Genomic DNA, 22,301 nt, shown 5'->3' on the forward strand with positions numbered 1-22,301 from the left:
AAAAGCTTGCTTGAGACCAGCTCTGGCAAAAAAATAAAAGGCAGGATTCTGAAGGTTGTCAGGCAAATGCGGAGCATGGAGCAATACCCTCCCTTAAAGGACAAAGTGGAACCTGTGTGAAAAATTCCAGCAGTCACATTAGGAAACTGATGAATTACCACTTACTGAATTAGCTTGTTCTCTTTAGTGAATTACAGCAGAAATTTATCAGCTTGATTTCATAGCTTCGTAGACCTTAGGAATGCCAACCTCCTCTATTTGCTAAATTTGCAGCCCTCTATTTGAAAGGGCTCTGGGTGACTTTTTTTCCTTAGCAGTCTTCAAGGAGCACTGTGATTGCTGTTTTGGGTAGGCTTTACTGATTACATAGTTATTTATATTCTACTTTTCTCTTGAAATGGATTGCTTTGCATTCACTAAGAAATCAAAAACTGTTTTGGCTGTGATGTCAAAGTGGTTTGAAGTGAGCAGAGTGCATCTGGTCGCCCCTGAGGATTGCCTGTGGGGAAGATGTGGGAGGGAGGGTTTGTGTTTCCCCTTCTAGCTACTCAGCCACCTACATGCCCAAATAAATCAGCTCCCACCCAGAGCTCTGAAGGGCTTCGTTTGCCTGTAGTCATTAGTTTTCAGTGACAAAAAAAGGCAGTGTTTTTATTGACCTTGACATGGGACTACTCTCCTCTTCCCTGTTTGCAGTGCTCTCAAAACATATAGCCCTACACACCATGGTAAGGCCACAGACAGTACCTCAGGGGAAATTTTCCTGGCCAACAACAAAGAAAGGGCAGCCTGAAAGGGAACTGTCTCCATGCTTAGTGCAGAAGTTGTTTTACTGCTTAGTCATGCTGGCCAAGGCTTTTCAAAAGGGGCCAGTGATGCGTGCAGCTAATCGAAGTGACAGCAGAGGGGGCAGATTTTCAAGAAATCCAAACTAATTTCATGTTAAAACCCTGGCCTTTCTTTTTGTTAGGCAGCCAGTTGGAGTCATTGCTTCTGGAATGAAACCTCAGGGGCATCTCCTTGGGAATTAGAAAGTGGCTCCCTGAAAGGCCAAGGAAAACTCAGCTTTCCCTTAGAGTGGTGATTTTATCTTGTCCTGCATTGTGCAGGGCTGTGTGGAGTGGCCCAAGAAATGGCTTTTCCCCTGGAGCAAAACAGTCTGTGTCAGAAGGAGTAAGAAAAAGGAAGCCATAGATGTGGTTAATGGAGCACAAAGAACCATTCTTGATGGGAGATGCTGACCGTGGCTATAACAGAACTGGTTCCCACCCAGATTAAAATAAGGAGTAGTTTTCATCCAGTTTTCATCCTATGACACACCTGTAGCCCAAGTAGGAATGGCCAGAGCTGGTGTGGTTTAGTCTCCATCAAGTGTAACTCTCACAAGCAGCAGGAGTAGCAGGGTGGTGCAACAGGGAGTCACTTTAAAGCTTTAAAAAATGCTCAAAACCATTAAAAAAATTACCCAAGTACAGTCACAGTAAGAGATGAGCTCGAGTGCTCTTATGGGGGTCGATAACCGGCCAGCGGAGAAAGTGGCTGTCTGGCCAGAGATGTTTTACTGGAAAAACAGTGATTTTGAAGCTTAACCTCAGCACTCCTGTGACCACCTCATGAAAGGCTGAGTTACCTTTTTCTTTTCTTACAGTGGTTCTCTGTCAGATAAGCGGTTTACATTTACTTCGAATGGTAAGAATAATTGCTTTGTTTTTAGCTATTTAAATATTTTCTGTAAAAGTTTTAAAAAATAATCAGGAGAATGTCAGGCTGTGTCTAGGAAGGATATTTTAGGACAGCAGTTTTTTAAAATTGTCAAGTAAATAAAAAAATTGAAGGGATGTGAAGTGAGCTAGAAAAAAAACACAGAATATGTGCGGTCATACGCACATAGACGGGAAACAGAAATAGTATTCTGCTGTTACATTTCTGGTGCCAGCATATGAAAAATGACAATCAGATAAACCCATTTTTATGTACTTTAGGCCACAGAAAATGAAAACAGTTTCTCCTCAGACATTTATAATTTCCATCTTCATCATAAAAGCGGAGAAAGAAAACATAGGAGAAATGAAAATATATTTATATTGCACTGATACAGAAGGAGTTTTTGTTTATGGCTTTCCAAGATGCAAAACCCTCTTTTAATCTGTCAAGACGTCCATTTGCATAAAACACAGCAAAGAGGGGGGGAAAGTTCGCATTCGTTCATTTGAATTATATTCCACTCATTTGAGATAAAGTCATTTACTATTCCACTGGAAACTGTAGAGCATGTATAGGCCTTTGAACCTGCCAAGGAATTATTTTTAACTTCATTGAACCATATTCCACTGGCCTGTTTTCTCTGAAGAACCTTGATGTGCAGAAATTTTGTGGGTTCTTTGGTGGAGTTTGTAATACTTACCTGCAGATATTATCTTCATGATATCACATCTTGGCAGCAGTATCAAGGAGCTTCTCTAACGAGTAACTTTCCTAGCCCTAATTGCAGGTGGGAATCATGAAATGTTTACAGTAAAGTATTCCTTTCAGTACAGTGCCTTCATCTGTGAAATGTTTTGCACAGCAGAATTAGTTAGTGCCAATCTCAAAACATAAATATTATGTTTCAGAAGGAAAAATTTAAAAATAAAAAATGTCTTCACAGGAATGAGACAAAAGTGCAGAGATTAAAAAACTAAATGGCAAAAATAGCAGATGTAGTCAGAAGGTGTCATGTACGTAGGAGTTAGACTGGTAAAGCATTGGGACTGCAGCACTCTGGTACTGGATCATACACTACAAATTGACTGGTAAACACCACAGCTAATGGAGAGCATCAGGCTAGCACTAGATTCAGCAATGTCTGACTTTGCTGTTGTGGGTGGTCTTCAAATGTTGCTAGCCTAATATAAAAATATCCTGTGAAAATGCAAAATAACTCCTTCTGCCTGTCTGTGTGGGGACTCCTAGGCTGCAACAAATCTCTCAGTCTGGAAGAGGGATTCCTCTCCAAGAGCCAGGTTACTGCATCTTCCTACTGGGAGGAGACCGATGAGTTTGGGCAACTACTCCTATGGTCCCCCGACAAGGTTTGGCTTCAAGTCCCGGGATGGTCTTGGGCCTCTAACCACAGCAGCAGCCGTGAATGGCTGGAGATAGACCTGGGGGAGAAGAAGAGAATAACAGGTATGTTGCTCTCTGGTTATTAGAAACGGGTGTTTCAGCTGGAGAAGAAACTGAATGCAGCTGGAAAGCTGATAGTGCACTAATGCAACATTTCTTTTGTTAAACATAATGAAATGTTCTGTGCTGATGAATATTATTTTCCTATTTAAAACATCATCGTTACTTACAAGACTTGTCTTCCCATGGGGATATAGGATTGAACTTAACTGTCATGCATATCTGATCTGTAAACATGCTGCTAGAACAAAATACTTGCAGAGGGATCAGTAGAGTCTAGATGGATGATCTGGAATCAATAAGAAACATGAAAGTCACAGCCTTTGAAACAAGGCCTAGGTGAAAGAAATTCCTGTTTTTACCTCCTGGTTTAGTTGTAAATTACAGTTGCTGCTAAAGATGTAAAGATGGCCGATACAGACCATAGTACCAAAAAGCAATTATCACAGAATCACAGAATGGGTAAAGTTGAAAGGCACCACAGGGGGTCATCTGGTCCAACCTCCCTGCTCAAGCAGGGTCATGCTACAGCACACAGCACAGGATTGTGTTCGGACAGTTCTTGAATATCTCCAGTGAGGGAGACTCCACAGCCTCTCTGGGCAACCTGGTCCTGTGCTCGGTCACCTGTACAGTAAAGAAGTTCTTCCTCATGTTCAGGTGGAACTTCCTGTGCATCAGTTTCTGCCCATTGCCTCTTGTCCCATTGCTTGGCACCACCAAGCAGAGCCTGGCTCCATCCTCTTGGCACTCCTCTTCAGATACTGGCAGACATTGATGAGGTCCCCTCTCAGCCATCTCTCCTCAAGGCTGAACAGGCCCAGCTCCCTAGGCCTTTTGTGCTCTGTTAAAAATATCCATTGCTCTAAATTCACAATTTAAAATGGATTTCCATTCTTCACCCAACTTTTAAACTTAATTTCAACACAGTTTGAAAAATAAACTAACACCTTGAAGACCAAAATTTCAGAATTGTTTTGGCTTCTGTGTTTGCATTTGAAAATGTTCCCTTAAAACAGTAACATAGCAAATGAAAATGTTTCTTGCATTTTTTGAAAGGGATTAAGACTACTGGTTCTGGATCCATGAATTTCAACTTTTATGTGAAGACATTTACAATGAATTATAAAAATAACAACTCAAAATGGAGAACTTACAAAGGGATTCTGAGCAATGAAGAAAAGGTAAGGGAAAGTGGGAAGGGTAGAAAAACACAAACCAATAACATGTATGCTGTCTTGAAATTGAAGGGCAGGCTTTCACTGTCAAGAAAGGTTGGAGTTTCAAACTTGTCTAGACTTGGGCTAGGTGTAATTTATGGCTACAGAGCAGATAGCGAGCTTGTCGAAACAGTGAAGTTATCCAGGGACTGGTGAAGCTGTGGGACACACACAGGGAGGCATGTGTATGTCTGCACCCTTTTTTTAAAAAAGTGGTGTAATTGTGGAGCTCAACAGCAGCTGTTGGGGCAAGTCCTTAGCTCAGCTCAGTGTTTGCCCATGCCAGGGCTGCTGTTGGTACGGCACCAGCAAAGCTGAGGGGTCAGCTCCAAGTGCATGGGGATGGTCAATCCACCTCCCCCTGCCAAATGAAACAACCCCTCAGGTGAAGGGCAGGGCTACTGGAGGAGTTTGTCTGAGAACCTTTTCCCCTCAAAAATCTCATGTTTCCTTTCAAACAAAAGAAATCCCAAAAGCCTTCCTCCCTGGCCCCACAGTGTTCAGTAAGACCTTCACTCATCATTCCTGAGGGAGCCCAGCTTGCCTCAGGAGAAGGCTCTACCTGGTCCTCAGGGCTGATGGCAGTTTTTGAAGAAAACTTGTTAGAGCTGAAGAGAGATTTCCTGCTAGCTCTGATTTTCTTGGCTTGCATGGCAAGGAATTTCACTGCCCAACATTAATGGGGTTGATATTTTTTTAAATGTTAAACTGAGGGGATGCTGGCCCAAAGAGTGACACATCAGCCTAGTAGTGGCTGAACTGCAAAGGCTAGTTATTTAAAATGTGCAGGCTTGCAGTTTCCCACAGTGACTTGTTATATACAAGTATCCTTTGAAAGTAGTATATACGGTCTTAGTTTCAGCTATGGTACATGACAGAACCTGTCCCATCAGAACCCCATGTGGCCTGGCATTTTATTTAAGATATGCTGAGCTCACTTCTCTATCTCATCAGGCTTTTAAGGTTTCCTAGGTCGTGATGAAGCATGTCCAAGAACTAATATTGCAAGGACTACTGTTCTGCACAAGGGACTGAGCTGATTCTGGGAAACACTGTATAAGTAGTATACAGCAGTATACAGTAGTATACAGTGCAGTAACAACTGCGTAGCTAATAGTCACTCTTCAAGCTTGATATAGAAAACTGACCATTTTACTAAAATGCCTAGAAATAGTTCACCTCAGTTTTTTTTCTTTTATCTTTCTATACCATATTTCCAAGAAAGTGTGCTGCAGCACTCTTAAATAAAAAATGATTGCATTATACCAGCATATATTAACTATAAATTATACAATATTGAAACGGTGATAATCTTTCTCCTCCAAGCTAACAGAAAAATGTGATCATCTGGCACAACTAAAAAGATTATTTCTTTCCGGAACTCTCAATTCCTAAAATCTTGTGGCTGAATCCCAGGTTATCAAGGTATTAGTTTTAGGATAATGAAAATCTTTGAAGTTGGATGTCAGGAGCACTTTGAAGAAAGAGACTTTTAAAACAGAGCAAACAATGTGTGCACATTTCATTGCAGGTATTCCAAGGCAACTCCAACTCTGGTGACATAGTGCGCAATAACTTCATCCCTCCAATAGTGGCCCGTTATGTGCGGATTATCCCTCAAACCTGGAACCAAAGAATAGCACTGAAGCTGGAGCTGATGGGATGTCGAATAATGCCAGGTATGGGGTAAGCAGTGCATGGTGCCTCTAAAGCCCACTGTGCTGCTCCAGTGCCACTGATGCCCCCTTCTCTCTTGCAGCTAACAGTTCATTTACACATTCAATGTGGCAGAAACCAAGTCAGAGCACAGAAACCTCCCTTGGAAAAGAAGACAGGACTGTTACAGAGCCCATCCCATCCGAAGAAACTAACTTGGGTAACACTACCTAGTGCCGCATTTTCTCTAGGATGCATCATGTCTTCAGCCGAGTCTGAGCAAACTTTAAACTTTATCACAAATCCTAACTTTTATTTTCCCTTCATACTTTATTTCATACTTTATTAATGACAGAGAGAAGAGGGAGGAGCAATGGGTTCTTTTCCTTAAGGCACAGAAAGAGATTGAAAGCCTTAATTTTCCTTGATGTGTTAAACACTGGGCTTTGGTTTCCCTGTCATATTGGTTGATCTGCCATGCTTGGTGGGTGGCTCAAGGGAATACAGTGAGCACTCAGCAGCAATTTTTGAAAGAGTTCTTTCTCACTCTTTTCCTGTATTTTGTAATTTTTTAATATGCAAGGTAGTCGTCTCACAAAAGTGTTATCTTCTCTCCACACAACCATGACGCCTTCCAGAGTGAGCTCCCAGCTGAAAGCAGCATACAGTTGTGCCTGATTGTGTAATTAAACATTCTTCCATAATGCCTGTGTTCATGGGGGCTCAGACAACCTTAATTTGCGTAATTCTCCCTGAATTTGCAGTCTTCATCCTTTAATGTTGTGGAGCTAACTTCTTAGACCTTAAAAAGGAAACAAACAAAATTTGGTGCTTATACTGACTGTTTGGTGGGCTCATAGCCAGGCAGGAATTGTCAGATCCACTGTACCAAATGCTACTACCCATTAGGTAGCTGATAGTTGTAGAAATGCCTCTGTGAAAAAACTGATTATAAGAAGCAATCACTGGAAGAAAAAAAAATTTCTGAATCTGCTTGCCAAGAGCCAGCAAGCTCAGTTCATCAGTGCAGCGGTATGAGTAAACCATATCCATGTTCACTGAAAATGAAATCTACTGAGATTTCATCTGCTAAATTGCAAATACTCTGTGGACGCTTCTACTGCCTTATTCTCACAGCTGGCAAGTGTCTGTAGAAACAGGGAACAGCACACTCCTGACACAAGAACCACCCCACTGCTAATTTTCAAATCCCTGCTCTAAAGTATGTTGTGTTAGAATTTACAGTGGCTAAACAGGTTTTTCCCTAGATTCCCTCATGGAAATTTTTGAACCATTTTGACTGAAATGTTTCAGCCACTTCAGCATGAGCCAGATACTTGGCATATAAAGTTGCAGTCTCCTTTGGCAGATTTATAAGCAACTGAAAACCGAGTGTGTATGAGTGGCTTTTTAAGTCATCTAGTGTGTAATAAAGAATTGCCCTTTGTAAGGATGCATATAGATGCCAAGTCAAGTGTCACCCTTGAGAAAGTATATTCAACTCTTTTGTTTCAACACTGTTCCACATAGGTACGTGGCTGAGGAGTGGCCTTTTAGTTTTATAGTTATACATTTCCATGTTCTCTTCAAGAAGCATTCCTGCAACTTTATCTACCTTTTGCTGTAGTAAAAATTACCAGCTTCAGAGTAATTTGCCTTTTAAACTTTTATCCCTTTCTTTTTCTCATGCAGGTTTAAAGCTTACAGCTATAATTGTCCCCATCCTCATCGTGCTGTGTCTATTCTTGTTCTCTGGAATTTGTATCTGCGCAGCCCTACGCAAGTAAGATACTGGTTTTTGTTAAAGGAGGCATTTGTGGGTACCTAGCTAGCATGTCCAACTCCATGCCCACTTTCCAGATCCTCTTTACCAGGGAGCTGGGAATTGATCCTGTTTCTCAGCCTTTCTTTTAAGTAGAACTCATGTTGTGTCTCTGTAAATTGTATTTCTTACTGTATGCCTCTCCTAGTCAGAAAAAAATGAAGGTAAAGCAGGTAAGGACTGTGCAGCCAGTCCAATGTAACCAGCTGTTCTCTTCACCCTACATATACCCACAAACACTGAGGTGTAAAGCAGCTGAAGACAGGATACTTTCCACACCAAAGCCAAATAAGAAATTCAGTGAAGGGAAGATTTGAGCTATCTATCTGGACCATTTTCTTTTACTTTCCTCCTGTTGTGTTTCTGTATCCCAGTCCCTTAAGTTAGAGCACTTAACCTAGCAGGCTGAAAGCAGAGCTGGGCTCCTTGGAGTTGCACACATACACTGGTGTAAGCAGCTAAAACTAACCTGTTTCATCTCACAAGTCCAAGTACTGGAAGGAGCACTGCTAACTGTGCTTCCTGCTAGATGCCCATTCCTATGAACCTGCACTTGCGTGTTGAGCCAGGAAATGCTTCTGTCAGCAGATGGGGATTTGGAAGTATAAGCAATGCTCTGGTGATGCTGCTTCATCACCAGTAATACTCAGGTCTGTCCTGGTTTCCCAGTAAATCTATAAAATAGCCAAAGAATTCAGCAGAGCACACCAAAACATAGCCTGGAGTGACACATATAAACAGAGACACATCAAATTGATGAGTGCCACCCCAGAAATCTGAACATCAGCACTCACAACTTGCACATAGATGGAGAAAAAGAAAATGTCAAAGTGCTGGTTTGCATGCCTGATGTTCTAGTAAACAGCAACCTCCAGGAACTCGAAGTGAAGCCTTGTCCTCAGCCACTAAATAAAAAGGCTCTGCTGGAGCTAAGGCATGAAGCTGAAATGCTGTGAGTATTGATGTTTATAAATCCTTTTCTCTCCTCACAGGCGAGAAGCCAAAGGACTTTCATATGGATTATCCAGTACTCAGAAATCAGGTGAGTGGAGAATCATGCGCTTTGTCCTGTCCTGTCCTGTCCACTGGGCTAGCAGGAAGGGGTTTATGCAGCTAAGCTTTTAATGCTTGTGAAACAGCATCCACATTTCCTCATTCAAATTCATGTCTTCATACAAGGGAAACGGCAAACGATAGTCCCACTTGTGTCATCCTAGCACAGTGCCCTGAGAAACAATATAATTTGGTTTCTATGACAGAAAGGCAATTAACAAAAGATCTATTATACAGAGTGCATAAATTAGCATGTAAGAGTGCTCCCAGGTGCCCTCCTTTTCCTTCCCACCTCCAAAATACCTATTTTGCAGAAAATCGCTGCTTTTCTTTTCTTTTCCCCACAGCAGAGGGGATTGCCTTTCTCCAAGAGAGCAAGGGATAATAATTTTTTATGGCTTTAATATTTTCTTCTCACTGCCCTCCCTGGCTGAAACTGTACTTATAAAGCCTAACAACACTGAACTGTATTGAATGAAGGATTGGCTTGAGCATACTGCTTTAGGACATGACTGCAAAACCCTGATGCAGTATTTTCTTTGTCTTGCTCAATAACATTTTCTAGATGGGGTTCCCATCAGCTTGGCAGTTGGGGTGTTTTTCCTGGCCAATCAATTCTGTAGAGGAATATCCTTCTGAAACTCAGCTTTCCATGAAAACCCCAAACCACTAAGCATTTCATATGTCTCTTGAAAAGTCTGTTGCAATAGCTCAGCTCCGAAATTTCATCCTTCAGCAGGTGCTGACGTCAGTGAAAGGAATGCTGTTACCCACTGCAGCTTGCCCTCATTAGAAAATTAATTTGTACTTAACATCATATTTGCTAATATGATTTTTCAAGGTCACATTATAATCCTGTCTCACTTGCTAATGAGGACAAATCCCAAGAAATTGGAGATAGCCTCTTACCCAGTCAGTTCATTTGTTGCATGTCTGCTTCATAAATCAAGCTCCTAAGCCCTTGTGAACCAGGCTTGTGGCTTAGAAAGCTGTGAGCCAAACTCACCTCTCCACAGACCTCCTGGCACAGGCTCCAGCAAGTCCCTGACACTGTGGATTTTTTTCTTTTCTGTCTTCTTACAAGGATGTTGTGAGAACAAGTTAATTGATGAGTGCAGGTGCTCCGATACCAACAAAATGGAAGCCACACTAATCTACTGAAAAAAAGAGAAATTTTAAGCATTATTTTTGCCAGATATTCAATGCCAAAACATAACTGACTTAAAGCTGGTATTTTATCAATATACTTTGTTAAGGCATCACTGTAAGCACCTACAGAGTTTGAGCCCTTCTTGCCAAAATATCTTATATAAACTTGGAAATCCCAGTTGATGATTCACTTCTTCCTTCACCCTCCATATTTAGGGGGCTTTTTTTAAACAAACAGCCCATTTTAGTCATATTTTGAACTATTTCAATCTATTGACAGCAATGAGTATACCAAAAATTAAACTTTCTGGTAAGCCTTTTAAGCATTTAACTTGCTGATAAGCCTTCTATTTTTATTTCTTTTTCATAGGTTGTTGGAAACAAATCAAGCAGCCCTTTACCAGACATCAGTCAACTGAATTTACCATCAGCTATAACAATGAGAAGGAGACACCACAAAAGCTGGATCTGGTCACCAGTGACATGGCAGGTAACAGTGGCTCCCCTTCAGATGCATTCCTTTTGCTCTGTGTGCAGAGCTGGTAACAGGGAGAGGGATGGCCCAGCGATGTTACAGGCTTCAGCTCTTATGCAAGCTGGGCCCAGAAATAGATTTATTCATGTTCATCCCAGATGTATAGTGAAGCAGCTAAATATATTAGGCAGGGAAAGCCCCACTATTGTGGAATTTTTTTCTTGGAGTTGTTGGAAAAATTTCCTGACTCTGAAATAGTTACAGTTGAAGGTAATGATGGAAGGCACTCAGGCGTGGATGGAGTGCAAGAATGTGCCTAGGATAGGATTGGTTCCTTTTGTTGACTAATTTTTGTGTTTCTATTTAAACACAAATGTCTCTGGGAATGGAACAAAATATGGTGCTCCTTGCTGCTGATCAAAGAGAAAAATTACTTAGTCGGTTTATGGTGGGATTTCATGGACAGCTGGAAGTTGTGCTGAGATCCCTGCGCAGCTTTCCTGGTGCCTGAACTCTCTGGGAGATGAGGCCTCCTGAAGTGGAAGCAGGTAGATGAGAGAGAAGAAAAAAGCCAGCCACAACGCTCCTCTCCTGTGCTACCTTGGCTCCAGGTCACTGTTTGGATAGAGAAAATCCCTGCATCAGTACTATTTGCATCCCAAAGGGATGATTTTTTAATGCACCCTCTTAGCACATCTTATCCCCACCTAGTCTAGTCTGTCTGGTATGGCTAGTGAGACCAGCTATTTCATGGGATCAGTGATCAGCACTCTTGAAGAAAGATTAGTTTGCTGCTTCCAGCCTCCAGAACTAGAAATTCCTTAGAATTTCTTCATTGTGCTTGGCAGAGAAATACATTTAAAAAACAAATGGATGGTTACTGTAATTCCATATGGTGCTGCTCTCAATATCTTTCAAAGACAGTTTCAATCCTTTATAGAAACTTTCAATATAAATATGCAGAGACCTATAAAGCAGTTTTTAGGAAAGAGAATGAATAAAGATTGCTCACAAGTGATGGTTATTTGGTTCCCTGGCCACATCTAGGAAGCCTTTACTCTCTCCACCATCCCCTCCTGCTGTGTTTGTGGGAAGTCTTAACTCTCAGCCTGGCTGAGGCACATTCCCAGCCTTAGCATTTCACCTGCAGTCTCCTTAAAAATAAAAAGCATGAAACAAAAATGCAAATGCAACCTAGAAATGTGCCGTTTAATAATTTAATTGCAGAAAGCACACAATTTGCATATAGGTTATCATGCTACATGAAATTCCCTCACTTCAGACCCCCAGCTGCCTGCCGGTTCCCAAAGGCAGCCAGGAGGAAGTTGAGATGCTTCATCCTGAGCGAGAGAGATTTCTGGGGATGGCGGCAGCGATGCTGGGGAGAGCTGCACCACTTACTTAGTGAAATATCATAACACCTTCACCCTACATGCTGAAGTTTGGGACACAGCCAGAAACTGCCAAAAAGATTCACAGGACATATGGGATCGAATTCGACGCTCATGTCAGATGAACCGCGATGCCAGAACAGAAACCGAGCTAACTTCTTCACGCCTGCATGAAAACACGATACTTTAGCAGTGTCATTTACTAGAGCTGTTCAGGCCACCGTATGTATCTGTAAGAGATTGTCACCAGCGCCAAAGCGAGAAAGTTAGAACGTTCACTTTTCTCATAATAGTATTACTGGTTTTTTCAGAAAACCTTCTAGTTCAGATCTCCTCACATGGCAGCCTGGCATCTACCTTAACTAGAGGTGCAAACATGCACTTCTTGAGGCCCTATTTCCTCCATCTCACTCCTTGCTCCTGCTCAGGCCGTTTGCCTTAGGCCAGGTCTATCCCTGCCATCCCCCTAGACCGGGTGACTGCCCAATTTCTGCGGCAGCACTGTTCCCACTTCTCCCCCCAAGCTCATCCCCCCTGGCATGCCCACAGCCGTGCTGAGCTGGCTTAGCACATTTCACACTTCCATTGACTCTCTTGGCTGCCGTTTTGCCTAACTTCATCCTTCTTGTCAGTCAGCTACTGTGAGATGCCTTTTAAATAAAGCCGGCTCGTTAAGAATCCTCTGGGCATTTTAATTATTCCAAAAGTGGAACACTCATTTTGGAGAACTTCTTGCTCGTGGATCTTCATGCAATGTCCTTTGTCCAGTTTGTTGCTAATATTTTGTTGACCTCACTTTTTTTTTAGGGATTTAAACTATACTCCAGAAATGTTGATTTATTTGGGAGGGTAGGTGGGGAAAGGGAGGGAGGGAGTAGGAAAAGAGGTGGCAGATTGGAGCTTCTCCATGGAAGAGCTTCTGCCATGTTCTGCAACTCTTACTCGCTGAAGGAGGCTACAGGATTGGTGTTGGGGAAAGGTTTCCTCACATCCCCAATAACCACACATTTGACGCAATAACAGAGTAGTTTTTCAGCATAAAATACCTACCTATGCATAAGTATTATATACATAACCAAACTATGCCTTACTGAACATTTCATACTTCTTTTTAGATTATCAGCAGCCTCTCATGATCGGGACTGGGACGGTAACACGTAAAGGATCTACTTTTCGCCCCATGGACACCAAAGAGGAGGGAAGAAGGGGGAGTTCTGAGTTTGAAAATCACTATCACTGCCCTCACAGAGCTAACAGGCACGAATATGCTCTGCCCCTGACCAGCCAAGAGCCCGAGTATGCCACCCCCATCATAGAGCGGCACACAGCAAGAGAAAATAATTTCCCCTCTGAGAACGGCTACAACGTTCCTGTCGCCTCATCTCAGATACATTCCCTTACTGCCGGCAGCTTCTCCACTTCATGTAAGACCGACACCAGGAATGGAGACTATCAGACACCCCAGAGTGTCATAAACTACGACAAACCCAAAGTTAATGGTGTTCTGACCTCCGTGAGCTACAGCACAGACTACCAGAAACCCCAGCAAACTGCTCTCGGGGGCGAGGGTTACTCCACGCCCAGGGACTGCCTAAAGCCCATAAGCCAGACAGCAATGACAGCTCTCTTGTGATTTGCCGAGCAGGAGCGGCGCGGTGCGCAGGAGCGTCACTGCACAGCTTTCTGAAGTGAAAACAGAGTTTGGAGGGACTCTGCTGTGGGAGGCAGAAGGCAAACAAGCCCTGTGTACATAATATTGCTGTCTTGCTGGGTTCTGACATCTGAAGAAAGCATATGCTGTTTATCACTGTTTATAGCAAGAGAGATGTTATCAGTGAAGACTGTACATCTTATTTTCTGTAACTGATCTCAGTGCTCCATTTGCAATGTGTGCAATTTGTACATAGCTTTTATTTAAGGAGAATTTCTTAAGTTTCCTTTTCACCTGGGGGTTTGAAAGGATTGCAGAAATGCCTATTTAAGAAAAACAGTCCTCTTTTTCTGTCTTTATCTTACCTGCTGCTGTACTGGCAGCTGTAAATGGTGTATCTTACGGTTGTGTTGATTCATCTCCTTTGCTGTGATAACTGAAGATAGGGCTGTAGTTCTTACTGGGAGAATAGAAGTTAAACTACTTGCTGCATAATGTGCATGAGACAAGGCAGCTGAGTATTTAAATACTGTGCTCAAACACAACTTCCCAGCTGCTTTTTTAGCAGCAATTCTCACACGCTTGAATTTGATCTAGCATACAAGCTGAGCCCATCTAACTTCCAATTCATGTTAGAAAAAAGGTAGAAAGGCTGAAACTAGTTTTGGGTTCAAGCCATGGTTATCACTCTATAACAGAAAAAAAAAACCAAACCAAAAAACCAAACGAAACCAAATGACACATCCAACACCAGATAACCTGGGGGAGTTCCTTCAATTTTATTTTACTTAGGAAGTGTGTGTGTAACCAAAATGTGAATTTACAGCTGAGAATTCAAGGCTGTTCAAGCCCTAGCTGATTCTTTTGCTGCTAAACTATAAGGAAATTTGTTCCTTGGCACAAAGCAGCATACTTCCTGAACTCTTCATTTCTCTACTAGGCATTTTTCTGTCTTACAAATTTAGCGTAACATTTCTGTTAGAAGTATTTCAACTAAGTAAAACACAGTGTGTGTATGGGTTACTGTTGCAGTTAATTTTGCAAGACAGCAGATCAGCACTGTTGTTTTCTAATAGTTTTTCTTTTGCAGCTAATGTTTCCCTTAGTTCCGTTTTCGGACAAACTTGAAAAAGCTTGGGATTGGGTGCAATGTATCGCACAGCAGCTGGCTCCTCTTTCAGCAGAGGCAGCTTTGGAGCAGAACAGCTTCTGGTCGTGACTGGGACCGTCCACTGCCCTTCTACCTCCAGTGCTTGGGGCATTTCTTTGAATTCGAAAGCTTGTCCTAAAATGCCAAGAAGCTATATACTTCTGTGATGAAAGAATGGTGCTATAGTTAAAGCACAAGGTTGGGAAACGAGACCAGTAAAACCTGAGCTCTGGGAAAGTCGCTCTTTGAAGGCCCTCCATTTTTTTCCTTGTATATAAACAAGGGATAATTTGCAAAGGATGCAACGAAGACTGATCAGTCTGTTCGCAGAGTGCTCTCAGATCTCTGGGTGCAAAGTGCTGTCAGAGGACAGACTGCAGTGGTACTGCTCACAAATACTGCTCACTCCAGCCATACCCGAACTTAAGGCAAGCTCTGAGTGGGTTCTTTGCATACCCTTGTTTTGCGGCCTCAGGTGGTGCCATTCCCCAGCGCTGCCGCACCATGCATGCGATTACCGTGCAAAGAAGAAAGAGTCAAGGTAACCTCGTAGCCTTCCTGTGTTTGCTGTCAATACAGTTTCTGTGAAATGTCTAAAACACCTCAGGTCCTGAAGTGAAACAGCAGCAGCCTGTTTGTTAGACCGAGCTGGGCGGTGTTGTTTACCTTCTGTTGTTTACATGTCTGTGTAAATAAAGAACACTGGTATTTGTAAATCAGCCACACAGGCCTGCCACTTCACTCGGTGACTCGATCATCACTGCACACCCACTCTCGCCACATACCCTGCAGGGTGAGAAGGAAGTGTTCCTTACGCCCTGCAGAAGTGCCAGTTGCGCTGCTGCAATTCATGGCCCCAGTGTGACAGGCTAAAAAAAGATTCTCTCAGTGCCCCATTTAGCCCAGATTTTCTGTCCATAAGCTCCAGAGAAGAGCCCACAAACAAACTCCTGTGCCAAACCCTGCTGCTGGATGTATATGATTGAGGAAAGCATGAGGATGCCCTCCTGATGAGCCTGAAACCAATCCTCTGCCCACACAACTAATTAGCCTGACTTGTCACTTGACAAACAAGTCAGTAATCAGGCCTACTCCCCATCTAATGAGGCAGCTAAATAACACAGCAATGCAAGGCGACCAGGCAGCAGATGACACTACTTATATTATAATGAACTTTTTGCATACTTCTGCCACATGCTTGGCACATCTGCAATATGGTACAAGTGTCAAAGGCTTCTTGGCAGCATCTGCCCATTTCTGCTGTCATACAAACCCATCTTAACACAGTTGATTTATCCTAATGGAAAGTTTGGTCTCAATTTGCACCTTGCCTTCACCCCCACCCCCCTCAAAAAAACAACCCAACAAACCTGCAAAGGTGGCTTAAAATATATCCACGATCATCTTGAGCTTCCCTTCACAATGCCTTGGTGCTGACAGGGACTGAGGCAGCACATCTCCTGGTCACTGCCATGGTGCTTCATGGTTCACATCTTAGTGACTGCTGAGCGTGGTTAACACGAAAAGCTTCGAGCCTCTCCACCTTGGCCTAGCAGCAGATATGCAAGGGAACTTCCTACCCTACGTCTCTGTATCCTAATGTGGTAGAAATGAAAGAGGAACTGGTGTAGGAATGAAAGAGGATCGCCTGAATCTTACCAGTGCTAGTGCTCATCCTCATGTCCATCCCCTGAATGGCTTTTTACATACTGATACATCAAACTCCAGCTTGTCTACATCAGCCTGTCCTCACTGACAAAGCCAGATGCAGGTTTAACACCAGCAGCCTTATAAAACATCACAGGTTTAAAAACATTTGTTCCACAGTGAAGGTTAGAGTATGCACCATTTTGGGTTATTTCTACGCTCAGAAGGCCTGTTAGCTCTGGATCTCTCTCCAGCATCTCGAAGAGATTGTGTGAGAGCAGAGTCTGATCCTCTGGTCAATGGAGACTTTCAGTGGTGTTTTGGTCCCAAACTTCTTCCTTGAGCAGGCACTCCCAGTGGTTTGGAACAGTAAAGCCAAGTCAGAGTCCATAGGAAAGTTAAATATTAACTGCTCCTGGAACTAAGGACCTGCCTGTCCCATTGCTATTGACAGCAAGTCTGACTTTGCTGGGAACAGGGGCAGCACTGTAACTGCATATGTCTGACCAAGGGAAAGGAAGGAGGTGGCTCTTGAGGTAAGAAAGTGTAAAAAATGTTGTCAGCTACCTATAACTGAAACCAAAAAATGACAGCATGCATTTCCAGCTGGTGCCTTATATTTAAAACAGAAATTTTAAAAAGCAACTACAACAAAGGTTCCAAAAATACCACAGGAAAAACACAAATTTTCTTTGCTCTCACCTCCTTAGACTGGCAAGTAGATAGCAAATTCTTATTTCTTTTATCAAGTACCTTTCTAATGCTCAATACAAAATCATTTTTTCCTACCAATTGTAATTCTAGAGTATTTCTTTTAGCTGATAAGCATCAGATATTAAACCCTACCCTAGTACCTACCACGATCTTTACATCCAACAGGCAATAAATTAAAATTAGCCCTAGACTGGAATTAGGATTTCCTGGCTCAGGGTGTGTCCTGCTTAGAGCATCACCTGCTCTCCTTTTATGGTCTTTCCCTGGATCAACGGCCTGGCCTCACCTCCCTCTCCAGACACCAACCACAGAATGGGTTCAACCAGCTTAGTAGCCCACTCATTTCAGCAGTCTGCAGAGATGGGGGCAGGCAGGGAAAGCCCTGAGGCTGATCTGCACCCCTGGCATCTGAGAGTATTGTGAGCACTGAGCTAAAACAGCAGCAGTCACAGCAGTGTCTCTCAACACCTGTGTGTAAATGACAGATCCCTCCCTGCCTCCTTATTTTAAAAAAACAAAGGAGGTTGGATTCCAATCATTAGAAGCAGCTTGTGAATCCCGTGGCTGGCCTGCATTATTGGCATGGCTAAAACCTGGGAAGATGAAGTTTTTAATACAGACATCCTTCAGATTTTTCCCACTGACTGCCAAAGAGCTGGCAGTTCTTCACTCCATGGGCAGATCTTAGTGGCACCCTGTCTGAGGCACAAAATATTCTCTACACAGGATGTGAATATCAGGCTATAGGTCCCACAGGAGCAGATGCCTAACTGTCCTTACCTGTTTGGTGGATCACTATGATTAAAACAAAAAGTGAAAAAATGAAGAGAGTTCTAAGAAGGGAGTCTGTGGTCTCATAGCAGTCCTGCAGGATCAGATGCCCACTGAAAAGCAAACTTGCAGAAACACATCTGTATTCTTCTGTCCCCCCTCTCTCCAAAACTAGGTACGCTTTGCTCAGCAAGTGGACATCTTAAAGGCTCCTCAGCCTGTAACCAGGCCAGACCCAAGGAATGACAAGGTTATGTTGTTGCATTCCTTTTTCCTTATTATTTTCCATAATAAAAATTGTGTACTGACCTTTTCTTTCCAATGTCAGCTATGATGTAAGTTTGTACTGACCTCCAGCCTCCACTGTGACTAGCACAGTGTGAAAGCAGAATTTACCATTTCATTTGAAACTCATCAGTGTTGTTGATACCTACACTGAAAATTACCCTGCCATAGCTGCGTGGGGTTAACGAGACTAACATTGTGATGCCCGTGATTTATTGAAGACAGAGTGAGTTTCACAGAACATCCTTATTTAAAAAGAAGGTGCCATTTCTGCACAATCAGTTTCAAACTTAAAATAGAAACCTCTCCTGAGGGCTTCCTTTTTTTGAAGCCCCCCTGCTCCCCCCGGTACAGTCCTACAATCCATTAAGGACGCGCGACAAGGAGTCAGATAAAATATTTCTAAACTAGATAAAGACAAGAGGGAAGACATCCGTAGTTGGAGAAAACTCATGCTACCAGTGATAAGGAGGATGCCTCACATCTGACTTTCTGTGCTATCTCATTGTATAGTCTCGACATGAGAATTTGGAGACTTTTTCATTCAAACTTCACCAATTTGTTTAGGCTTCGCCTCACATTAAGCGGCTATTAAGTCCTGAAAAACCTTTGCCATTTACAGTAGGCAAAGGTTATTCAGTAACCTCTTGTCCTGGCCTGAGTTAATTCATTACTTACTCAGACACTCACAACACAGCTACTGCTCTGCCATGTGACATCCAAGAGATTACAATTCTGTTTATTTTTGTACAGTCACAAGTATAAAAAAGAGAAATCCAGGAAGGAGACAACTTAATCGAGTTAAAGCACAACATAATTTTTCACCATAGCAAAACATATAAGTCAACAAATACGACATAATACTAAGGCTTTTGTGCCCTGAATAATCACCCTGAACAGACCTCAAGAATCCATAATTTTGACTAGACACAAAATTTTTAACAGACTTTACAGGAAAAGCTCCCTTCATGCATTAATAATCTGCATTATTGGCTAACCCGAAGAGGAACAATACCCTGAATACTCAGCATTTCCTCCTACAAAATCTGAGCTACCAAAAAGAGTGAGAAAACTTACAAACATAACAAATTATTCAAAGCTGGTAACATTCTCTCAGCCAGATCAGATGACAACAGACAATAATAGACTTTAAAAACACATGTACGTTGCCTACTAGAAGGCAGGCAAAAAAGTAGGGAGGGAGCCAAAATTCTAGGCTTAAAAGTAACACCAAGAACAATTTAAAACAAACAGTATAGAAACACACAGCAATGGCTGATGCCTGCCCCGCGACAGGGAGCTTATCAGGAGACCTCCTCCATGAGGAGTGGCAGATAGCAGAGAAGATGGCGATGCTTGCCATAAAACAAGGGGAGAAAAGACTCAGAAAGACAGTAACTACCCACCACCCCACCTCTGGTATGAATGACTTAACCCCCTGAGCATTCACTAGAGACCGGTCTTTACAAATGTGTTTTGTGCATCTTAATTTCTCTGGCCCAGGCACACACCCATTTCACAGATGGGCGAACTGAGATAGATACACTGCCACCTGTCCAGAGCTGTAGCAACAAATCAAACCTATCTGAAAATGTAAAGGCCTCTGAAAACACCAACCACAAACCTGTGAAAAGTCCTCTGTCACGGGGTGAAAGACAGGGGCGATAAAGACTAAGACGAGCTAGCAGACCTCACTTGAAGAGGCAGCTTTTCTTCACATCTATGGCTAAGCTTTTTATCCTTAAGTGACACCATCTGTTCTGACAGACAGTTTTATAAAATTTGAATAAGGTGACCTGGATAAAGCATGCCTGTCATATGGAAATGCTGGTGTCATACGTGGATGTGCAAAGGTTGTGGATGGTTCATGCACCTTCTCTTCCACACTTATCCAAGCGCTTCCAGTGTGTCATCAAAAAAGGCACAAGCCTTTTTTGACATGCCACAAGACAAAGAGAGCCATGCTTTTATTAATAATGCTGCAGTAAATTCTCTACTGTCATACAAGGGCCTTGCAGATGGCATTCACACTCCTTTAAGGTAAGTATTTCATGCATATAGGTAACTTTTTAACATATGAAGTCATGGTCCGTCCTCCCCCCTTTACAGTACAATCGCATCACTGTACAAGGACCAGCACCAAGGACATAAATATGTCTCTGAACATTCTACTGATCACCTGGTTGATGACAAAAAACAAGGTCTGGAGACTGGACTATCATCTGGTGGTCACTGGAAACGAGTAGCAGTAAAGATGATGGTGGGTCAATGTGAACTGACCTTCCTCCTTCTCCAACCAAGAGGATTCTGTCTGAAACTGGACCAGAGCAAAACGCAATTGTCATCTCCTTTTTTTTCCCCGCTTCTCCTCACCAGTTTGACATGACCATGGGCAGTCTCTGTTCCAGCAAATATTCCAGGACAAGGCTGGTTCTGTATCATGATTGAAGGGCACTGGCAAAGTGCAGGCAGGAGTATTTATGAACCTACCTGGTATCTCACTTCATGTTTTATCAGTGCATTTGGTCCCTTCTTTTGGAAAGCCTTAACCCATGCACAAACAAGAGATAAAAAATTTCACTCCACGTCTCTGAGCTTGTAAGAGAGCAGAGCACTCATTTTTTTAAGTAATTGATGGGGATAATCAAGTGGTTTTTAGCAAGTCATGAATGCAGAGCTATATGAAATTATACATGTCTGTGTTTATGAGTGTTTGGACATATGCTTCGCTGATATGTAGAGAGCACAATTTTTAACTGTAAGATGTGCCATCTGCAAACTAGTTGCTACAGGATGTCAATTAGACTGGATGTTAATTATTTTAAGATTACATGTTACTAGAAATAGTCCTAATGAATAAAGTTGTTCTATACTTTTAAATTAAAAACTCCAACCAACCAACCAAACCACAAAAAAACGAACAACCGACCCACAAAACAATAGGTTCCATTTCTCAAAGCTCGTTAATGCTGAAGATTGGAAGGAAGCTGCTGCCCCCTCTTGGCACTACATACAAATGCAAATACTTTGCACCAAAAAAAGAGGATTCGGGTCACAAATTGCAATTACTGAGTAATAGACAAGTTTGGGTGTGGAAAACAACATAAAACTGACACAGCCCCAAGTACACTTGCCTACTTACCCAGACCACTCAAGACAACCCCATTAACTTAGTAAGTGGGGGTCATAATACATAGAATTGCCATGTCTTTCATTTTAAAATAAAAGTTAGTAATATGTGACCTGGATTTAAAATAACACTTCAATTAACACTTAAAGGAGCACCCTAATTCTGCTGGCTTTCCGAATTGTCTTATAACACCCCACATCTCTCACGAATTAGAACACCTGAACTGCCACACTGGATAAAAAAGGAGTATCAAATAAACAGAAAAGCCTGAAGTAGCACTCAATTGACAGCTATAAAGAAATTCACATTTATCATATATAAAAAGTCAATTTCTCAGTTCCAAGCCCAAACCCGCCACCCTCAGAAGCTGAGGGTACACACGGCAGGGTTTAAATCGTAGCACGCATGGGGAATCCCTTCTCACAGAACCACAGACAACATGCAAATTATAAATTAAACCAAGAGGAACTAGTGCATTTATGAACATAACTCAAAGGCTTCACTTCTACTAGAGGATCAGCATGGGCAACCTACAGCAACCTTCTTCCCCTACCTTTAGCTGAAGAAGAGTCAACAGTGGCAAACTCTCTATAGGTTGTTCCAGTAGGGATTGAACAGGGACACCCCAGTTCTTATTGGAAGAGAAAGCAATCAAGTCAAGGACATTTCCAGCAGTGTAAGCCCAGTGGGCCAAATACGTAACTATTCCAGTTCAGCAGCATGACTGTTAATGCTTCCATTCCCCTAAAGAAATGGATGACAGACAGAAGCACTGGGACAACAGCAAGTAACATTAGAAAAAATATTTTCATGGGAATCTGACTTATTTCATTTGACAGAAGTAATGTCTATGCAAATATTTAGACAGTTCATAGGTAAATTAAGATTAATCAACAGGATTTACAGAGATTTACTGATATATTTGAAGACTTGCAGTTTTAACAGGGAAGTTACCCAGCAACTGTCTCCCAAGCACCCCTGACTTCCAGCACTACAGGCAATCAAAACATATCTGTGAATGC

General features: G+C 42.4%; 1 protein-coding gene across 1 annotated transcript in view; it reads left to right on the forward strand.

The window, feature by feature from the left end:
* Positions 1-15,451, forward strand: part of DCBLD1 (discoidin, CUB and LCCL domain containing 1) — a 47,321-nt gene extending 31,870 nt beyond the window's left edge. Inside the window, exons 7-15 of the mRNA XM_042017355.1 lie at positions 1,649-1,689; positions 2,953-3,168; positions 4,225-4,349; positions 5,917-6,064; positions 6,145-6,261; positions 7,734-7,824; positions 8,856-8,905; positions 10,436-10,555; positions 13,047-15,451. Coding sequence (XP_041873289.1) covers positions 1,649-1,689; positions 2,953-3,168; positions 4,225-4,349; positions 5,917-6,064; positions 6,145-6,261; positions 7,734-7,824; positions 8,856-8,905; positions 10,436-10,555; positions 13,047-13,564 — 1,426 coding nt within the window. The 3' untranslated portion in view covers positions 13,565-15,451. The remainder of the gene's footprint in view (positions 1-1,648; positions 1,690-2,952; positions 3,169-4,224; positions 4,350-5,916; positions 6,065-6,144; positions 6,262-7,733; positions 7,825-8,855; positions 8,906-10,435; positions 10,556-13,046) is intronic.
* Positions 15,452-22,301: the final 6,850 nt, after the last annotated feature.

Source organism: Corvus kubaryi, unplaced genomic scaffold, assembly GCF_017639235.1.
Source record: "Corvus kubaryi isolate FWS band 111438036 unplaced genomic scaffold, C.kubaryi_AGA036_p1.0 split3-73, whole genome shotgun sequence".
Taxonomy (NCBI): domain Eukaryota; kingdom Metazoa; phylum Chordata; class Aves; order Passeriformes; family Corvidae; genus Corvus; species Corvus kubaryi.